This window comes from Cibotium barometz, unplaced genomic scaffold, assembly GCF_041138505.1.
Source record: "Cibotium barometz isolate CiBa-2024 unplaced genomic scaffold, ASM4113850v1 ctg412, whole genome shotgun sequence".
NCBI classification, from domain to species: domain Eukaryota; kingdom Viridiplantae; phylum Streptophyta; class Polypodiopsida; order Cyatheales; family Cibotiaceae; genus Cibotium; species Cibotium barometz.
This window is the reverse complement of record NW_028229439.1, coordinates 173239-182138: the sequence shown is the minus strand read 5'-3', so window position 1 is coordinate 182138 and position 8900 is coordinate 173239. Positions and strand designations below refer to the sequence as shown.

General features: G+C 41.6%; 1 protein-coding gene across 1 annotated transcript; it reads left to right on the top strand.

Moving 5' to 3' along the window:
• The first annotated feature begins 7613 nt into the window (after nt 1-7613).
• Nucleotides 7614-8259, top strand: LOC147602600 (uncharacterized). The gene is made up of 4 exons (XM_086797836.1): nt 7614-7711; nt 7783-7888; nt 7974-8015; nt 8104-8259. The coding sequence occupies exons 1-4, from the start codon at nt 7614-7616 to the stop codon at nt 8257-8259; spliced, it is 402 nt and encodes a 133-aa protein (XP_086653962.1).
• The last annotated feature ends 641 nt before the right edge of the window (nt 8260-8900 follow it).

The window sequence follows — 8900 nt, the reverse complement described above, 5'->3', positions numbered from 1 at the left end:
TAGAAAACGTTTCTTCTTAAGAGAAAAGGTTTGACTCCTTAAACTGCCAAATAAAAGGGCCCAGGAAGCCTTCCATTGAGGTCCTAATGGAATGGCTTGTACTCTTTGCCAAGCTCATTCAAACAGACACTCACCAAATCATCATCTTCCACTGATACATTGACGGACCGAAGGGATTCAACAATGCCCTTGATCTTTAAAGCATACTCATTGATAGACATGTTTTTCTTTTCCACAGTATGCAGCTCTTGCTTTAGCTGCAATTTCCTTGCCTTTGTGTAGGTCTGGAACATCTGCATCAACCAAGTTCTTCCATGCAATTGCTAGAGTGTGTCATCCTGTATGTGTCCTATCATCGTGTCTATGATACTAATTGAAAGACAATACATGAATTTCCTTATACCCTGGTTCCAATCCTTCAATGTCTTTATGTCTGCTGGAGTGACATTCTCTTCAGACAACTCAGGAGGCTCGCTATTGTCTCCTTACAGATAGTCCCAAAAATCCTTCACCCATAAAGAAATTGGTCATTCTGAACTTCTAGCCCATGGAAGTTATTTTTTTCTAGCTTCTCTCACTAACAATTTGATTGATTCTGTCAGACATGTTTTCCTGTAACAATCAAAAAACTGTAGTAGACAATTTATGTATGCAACTTGTAACACAATAGTATCTTATGTGATTATTGTAGTAGTACTTCAGCACAACCTGTAGGTCACCATATCTGACCAAAGTACATGTACATACACCCAATGTCAACAATAAATGTGCAAATACTATCTATACTCCCAAAATGCACTGCTGCACTACAATAACCAGATTTCGACCACCACAGACAATTCTCAACTAGAACTTCCCAAAACTATCAAAAATACCTTTGTAATGACAAAACAAAGATCGAGGCACACCCAAAACATGATTTTGGCCATAATAGTTCAGTATAAAAAGTACTATTTAGTACATAGGCACCTCCAATCCTGCTATACGAAGAAATCTCTTCAATCAGAGATGTGTAGCTCATGAAGCGGCCGAGGGGTGTTGTACATAAACCAAGAAGGGAAAGAGATGGTGATGCTCTTACTCATGTACCACTTCCTTGATTACTTGTTCTTGCCTCTTGCTTGCCTCTTTAGCTCTCACATGAACTGGATGTCTCATACCATAAAGAGAATGTGAGGGAGAGAAAGAGCTTGAGTTCCTTGCAAGCAAACACACACACACACACAAGAGAGTGCAAGACAAAAGAGAGAGATGGATGGCTGAATTTTCTTCTATCTTCTTCTCTTCTCTACAACCATATAACTAAAAGATAAAAGTACACACATAAAGGGGAAGTACTCTCCTACAACAACATACAAAATGGTTGGTCTATAGTGTGAACCCAACTATATGAGTTGGGGCTATAACTATACCATAACTCTAGTACTCCAAAGTGGCTATCACATAGCCTGTCATCCACTAGTAGCATATCGACCATAATCTCACCAACTATACCAATGACAGAAGTGCAAAAGCTTTCATCAAAGCGGGTCATCAATGTTTATCGTAGCACTAGTTGAGCTCAATATCTCAACACATTTTTTATTGACAAGGCTTTGAGCTACAAGTAGGTAGTTGGCGCTAAGGACATGCTTTTGATTGTGGCTTTGGGAGCCACATGTGTGTGTTGCCATCATGAAAGCCTTGAGCTGTGAGCATGTTGGTAGGCACCCAACCTCGTCGGCTTCTCTGTGTTGTGTGGGGCTGTCTAGCCTACAATCGTTGGGCCTTGTGTCATAGCTCCTTAGGGAGTTTTTGTGGTAGATGAAAACATGTGGCGATATTGAGGAGCTAGAGGCAAGTGTTGCCTTCATAGTAGCCTTGTGCTTTGAGGAGGTGGTTCGGGACTAGCAAACATTGAAGCTTTGGCTTAGGGTTGATTTTTGTTGGCTCATTTTCTTCTTCCTCTTGGGTTTTGGAGATGGCCATTTTGGGATACAAAGTTTTGTGTAGCCATCGTAGAATCCTTGAGCTGCAAAGGTAAGAGATTGGAGTGCTTGCAATGTGGGTGGTTGAGTATGTAGAGTTGAGGGGGATTGTTGATGAGGCTTGATTGTCATTGTTGGAGGTTGTTGGTAGTGCCCTTTTGACTGGCTTTAGGTTGAAGCATGGGGTGTGGGAACACGAGAGACTACCGGTGATGAGGATGGGACTTGAGGGAGAAGGGTAGTTGAGAGTGAGGGTGTGTGGATGATTTCCTCTTGGGGACACAAGAGAATGGTGACTTGGTTGTTGTGAACTATCATGGTGGCTATTTCTTCTCGCCAACTGATTTGGCAATGGCATCAATCCACTCTTTTCCAATGATAGTCCGGTCTTGGAGTGCTTCTACATCTATGCAATGAAATCTTCACTCTAACTGGTTATTTCCTTTAGAAACTTTAGGAATAAAATACCCAACACTCATTACATGCATTTCATGTGAAATTTGAATGTAAGTGTTTTCTTGTGTAAGTGTGGGTTTTCCAAGAGTTTTACACACCTCCAAGAATATGAGATTGGTGTGAACCATAGAATATATGTGGGCTTGCCACTGTTGTAGACCATTCTCAGTCAAGATTCTAATCCATATTCTTGGTGGGTTTAGTTCTGGTGGTAGTTCAGGGGCAGTGGAAGACTTACCAGTTTTTTTTGGGGGTGAGAGAGTACCCTTTATGGAAGTAGTTGGTGTCAGCATAGAGGATCCGATTCGGTGCAGCCCCCGTCCCAAAGAATCATCGTTACCTTGATCATAGGAAGCGCGAGGGTAGATGTGTTGTCAGCTTAGCTGATTTTACTTGTAGTATTCTTGAACCAGCTTCCTCCAAGGATGACTGCTTCTTTAGTCTCGCTTGTGGAACCAAAAAATACTTACAAGCCAATGGGTTAGAGACAGTATGTACAGTTTGTGAAAAAGACCCAAGGTTTTTTATACGTTGTCCAATCACTAGGCAATTGAATTTTAGCATGGGCACTGCGAAGAGAGAGTTTGCGTAGGGAGACCCATGTTTTCCATGTGGCAACAATTTGTGCCTATCTATGGGAGACAACAAGGCATGTTTTCTTTGCATATTTTTACCAAAGGGGAAATCTAACCATACCCAAAGGGTTTCTAGTTTGTGTTGGGGAGCTACGCTTACACTTAGGGTGTTAAGCAAGGCAAAGGCCCTGTAGGGTTCATCAAGGTACTGGCTGGTTGGGAGCACAAATTGCATGCGGAGTTTGTGATTTGAGAGGGTATCAAGTGTAGTAAGGATTTTCATCCAGTCATGGTTGACTTCGTTATCACATTGATAGAAGTGACTGTGTATGGATTCCACGCGTCATCAAGGGTTTGATGATAAGCATCGCAAAAAACAAAGAGATCGTCGGTCTTGGCGATGGTCATAGAATCTTTGACGAAGGGACCTCTGAACATGGGATGTGTGTGACAGGTATGTAAATTCACTTTGAGAGTGTGATTCCTTTGCGGAGGTAGACATGACTTGTTTCCCAGTCATGGACCATTCGTGTTTATATCATGAAGGATCTTCCCAAGATTCTATGTTTATGAAAGTCCATGACTACAAATGTGAGTTTGAAGGTCATTTCATTGACTCTAATCTTGAGATTTTTTGCTAGGACAAGGGGTCGTGCAGATGCCACGTCCCCGTATAAGGTTTATCAGTAATTGGACGGGATTAAGGGGTGGTTTTCCCTAGGTTTCCCATCATATTCTTGTGAGTATGCTTATGCCAATACTCCCATCTAGGATGCCTCTGGCCATATGTTTGTTTGTAGAAAATGGGTAGGTTTGTGTTTGTGTCATCACCTTCAAAGTAGTGGCCCCAATGCATTTACTTGAATTGTTAGTGTGCCTTTGGGTTGTGAGTTGTGGTCATGGAGTAGCTCAAGATGATGGGGCTCAAATTCATCCAATGAATCTAAGTTAGCTCTCTCCTCCATGAGAGTTCATTCCATAAATTTTGATTTCCTTTTAACAAGGTTCCAATGGGAATTTGGATTCGGGAAGAAAGAAAGGCTGAGAGGCTAGCACCTCATGAGTCTTTGTCAAACTCTGTCATTGTTCACATCGAGTTTTTTGATGTGAACGTTGCATTCAGTATTGGTCACCTATGGAATAGGAAATATTGTAAAATTCTCTCACCCAAATTTTATGAGGGTCCCTGCCTGAGCTCGTGGGGTGCTCGAAACGGTTTGTAATGTGGTGTGCGTTGAGTTGTGCACGCACGGGCATCACACTTCATAGGTTGGTTCCCACCCAAACATATATGTTCAAATTGGACTCAATGGTTGTTCTGCGAGCAACAAGTGGACTCAAAAAGGACTTTATGTCTAGGTTGGTTAGGCACATTCACACACACTTGTTGAACACTCCAATTTGCATTGAGGGGGAATTTTGAGATTGGCAATGCCAAATTGTTGGGGGTGAGAGATGAGTTGGTCAAATGGAGAGATTGTATGCACACACCTACATTGAGGAGGGGTGTTGAAATGTGCAATGTAACTTGAATGGGTTATTTGCTTGAGTATGTGAACACACCCTAGAGGTGCAAGATATTGTGGAAAGATAAGAATGCCAAAAATGCTATTGTGTGAATGGTGAGAGCCACATAACATAATGTGAAACAGGGACTGCCATATGGCATGATGATGTGTAAAGCTGGATAAGGGTAGAAGGCCTATATCATTGTATGGTTCACCAAGAATGTAATAGAGCTATTGTTGAGTGTGCAATCTCTCTCTCTCTCTCTCTCTCTTTAGTCATGGAGTTTCTTGTGTGATTTAATCCACCTTAATTCTTATGCTTAATCGTGTGTCCATCACCATGATCAATCCCATATTAGGATTGTTAACAAGTGTGTGTGTCTCTTCTTCTCTCCCATGTGCAAAAGGGTGTTTGTGAGGAGAGAGCTAACTTAGAGCTCTTCAAGGTAGCCTTCTCCCCCATGTGCCTTCCCATTAACGCTCGTGAGAGGGTGAGAGTGTTTATGAGTAGAGGGCTATTATCTTGAAGCTACCTTGGATCTCTTCAAGCCTTGGGAGTCCCAAGCTCAACATAAAAACTCACATGCTGATAATGGGAGGTGGTCTTCTCAAAAGTACTAGCTTGATCTAATGTGGTTACCTCTTCTCAAAAGTACTAGCTTGCTTTCTCTGAGATGACAGGTAAGCATCCAAGTTCCCCATGACACTTGAGAAAGGTAAGTGCACTCCACCTTATCAGCCTTATGCTAGTGAGTGGTGTATTTCAACTTTCCAGTTAATATTATCTTGTTTAGGCCAACATGTACACTTGGGGTATGCTGCCTTGAGTCCTCAGCTACTCCATAAAATGCATGGCCTTCATTGCGTAGGCTTGTTTGGCTTGGTTTATTCTATGTTACTTGATTATGTCTTCTTTCACTCCCTTCACTTAATGTTGATGTAGCCCAAGTTTGTGGATGTAATGTTGGAAGCCCACTAGCTAACCTTGGGATAAAATAGACTGTGGCCCTAGATCTATAACAATGATGGGGCCAATGTGAAGAGGATGAAGAAAGAGAAAGGATCCATATTGCTGTCCACAAGCATTAGGGAAGATTTGTCAATCCTTTGTTATCCATGTTCTTATGTCATTCTAGGGTGAGAAATTCCCTCTGCTTTTATCGACTCTAGAAGTACACATTATTTTATCGACTCTAGTACACATTATTTTATTTCTGTTGGTTGCTTAAGGAAGTTAATTTTAGATCAAAAGAAAAGAAAATTGATGAGGGTTAAACTCGAAAGAGAAAATATGATTTTCTTATGCCATGCAATAGACATTATAAAGCCTTTTCCAGAGCCAATGTACTTAAGGTTTTACCGAACTTATGTATTTACAATGGTATCCTTGGGATGGTTTGGTTGAAGGCAAAGTAAGTTGATATCAATTGCCATAAGGGTATAGTCTCCTTTTCTGGATCTAAATGGAAATAAGGTTCAAGGCATTATACACTCGGGGGAGGGGGGTCACTCACAAAAAAATGTGCGTGATTTTTAATTTATGAAACAGAAGCATATTTTTAATTTATGAAACCTACAGAAATATATTTACATAAGGGTATGATTTAAAATTTTTTAAATTTTTTTTACATATTCATAAAGAAAAAGGGATATTATATAGATAAAAAAATTCACAGATAAGGGATTTAAAATATAGGCCTTGAACGCACGCAATAGGGGTATTATACATATAGTGACCCCCCCGAGATTATACACAATCTCGTGAGCTACAATTAGTTAACGCTTCCAAGGTGCTTAAGTGACTCGGGAGAGGAAACATGTCATCAACCTCATGACGCTAAATCAGATCAATAAGATGGCCAATGCAAGAAATCCATAATGATTTAGTCAGTCTTTTGACCTTTTTCGTGAGGAACGTATAAAGTTTCCTCCACCCAAAGAAGTAATCCATGAGATTGAGCTTATTCTAGGAGCTCAGTCGATCCCTATGATGGGCATACAAATGTTTTATCCCAAAGGTCCTTGAATTGAAAGAATAGATCACAAAGATGTTGGAACAAGGATTCATTTGGACAAGTGTATCTCATCGGGGTACCCCCATGCTTTTCTAGAGAAATAGGTATCTGACTCCTCCAATTCATGAGATGAACTCTTGGATTGACAACATGGAATCCAAACATCCACCAAAATAAATCTAGAACCTAGAAACTATGAAATCATTATCAAGGAGCAGGACATACCTATGACAACATTCAAGTCAAGGTATGTTCACTATGAGCTTACAGTGATGCCTTTTGGGTTGACAAATACCCTTGCTACCTTTAATAGGTTGATGTCAGAAATCTTTAGGGAGTAGCCATATGACTTTGTCCTAGTATTCTTTGGTGACATTTTATCATATTCAAAGAATGTTGACCATGGGAAGCACTTCTAAAAGGTGCTGAAAATCCCAAGGAAGCATAAGCTCTTTGCCAAAAAGAGAAAATGCAATTTCTTCATTGACCACATTGAATATGTAGGCTTTGTAGTTTCAAAGAATGGAATTAATACCCATCCTAAAAAATACAAGCGATAGTGGAATGGACCAAACCAAAAACAGTTAAAAAAGTTTGGGGATTTCTAGGGTTAAAGGGATGGTAGCAGATCTTCATCAAGGATTATGCCAAGATTATCTCTCCATTAACTACCTTATTGAAGGACACTCCAAGGACACTCCATTCTAGTGGACTTTGCAATGTCAAAGTGCATTGGATAAGCTTAAGGTAGTTTTGCTATCCAATCCTATGCTCAGATTGCCAGAGTTTGGCAAACCCTTTCTGAAGAATTGAACAAGGTGCAAGGATACACTTGCATGAGGATGGATACCTTTACTTTGACGATAGATTGTGCATTCTTGATGTAGCTAATCTTAAGTGAAAGATCTTGAGATCCTGGCAATACCTAAACTTTTGTCCGCGGTGGACACATTGAGTCGTTATTGTTGTGTCTGCTCTGAGCCATGGCAATCTTCGACCAGTCCTACGCTCTAATGAGGTGATAGAGAGCATATTAAGGCTCTTCTTCTTTTCCTTTTCTGGCATGGTTTGCTATGGATTAGTGGGGCGGGAATGAATTATAGAATTGACGGAATTAATCAGCCTTGCCTCATGCTGCAGGAGATAATGCTACTGAAGAATGAGGTGGAAAGGCTGCAACGAGACGACAGGTACACAAGCGGGCCAGATCTTGTAAGTTGACTTGCGAAGATCACTGCTGAGTATCTGATGTCATGCGCAGACAGTGGAATGGCGGATTGGAGGCGGTCAAGCTTCTCTCATACGCTGAGCTCGAGAAACTCGAGGACCAAATGGCGTCAGGGCTAAGAAGCGTCCGTCTAAGAAAGGCAAGATAGGAACACGTCTACAATCTTTGGTAAACGGTGGACAAGCAACTGAGAAATCTCGCCTTAATCTTATGTTGTGCTGCAGGACGAACTAACGTCGGAGCAAATGGAGAGCCTTGTCAGAAAGGTAGATGCTGATAAGTTTGTGGGTTGCATCTTTGATTGGTGTGCCTGCCGGATTCTAATAAGGGTTGTGCGGGTGCGTGATCGGGCAGGAAGAAGAGCTCCTGAGAGAGAACGAGGATTTGCGAAGACAGGTGACGGAACTGCAATTAGCGGGGACTTGTTCTTACAGAGATCAGCTTGAGCGTGGCGGCGTAACAACGTCCTCGCCGGGGGAGATCGAAAGCTCCGACACACTCCAACTCTAGCTCAGGTAAAGTAGACCACTCTGCTTTTTAATCCTTCCGTTTTCTTTTTCTCATCATTCTTTGATCCGCAATTCATCCCCTCAAGCAGCCTCTCAACACCTTCCTCATCGCAAGACGGCACTGCCAACACAGGCGCTCCCATACGCAATGGCAAGTAAAATGAAGGCTCGTTCCATCACCTGATACGCATAACATGGAGCGCGTTTCGCTCCTTTCCTTGACAACTTCGTGAAATACGTTAACGTAATTATGTGTTGGATCTTCGTGAAATACGTTAATGTAATAATGTAACTGTGTGTAAATGTAATAGGCTACATAGAGATTCTTGGTTTGGAAATTGAAGTGTGCCTTGCAAGATGGATTGATGTTTTGTTCTCAAAAGAACTGGACTAATTTCTAGTTGAGGAGGTATGTTCGACGTATGGATGTAGCTTCCACATTGTAGTAAATCTTGCTCCTCGACAGAAACACAACGAAGCCCATAGGCATCACATTCATGGTGATGGATTTTTCAAGCCGCTTGGCCTACAAGTGGTGGGCTGCCCTAGGCCTCCCAACAATTCTTGGTGATTATGCTCACATCAGCACTACCATCCAAGATCATAGACCGTCAGGCCCTTGTGTACGACATGTAACAACAC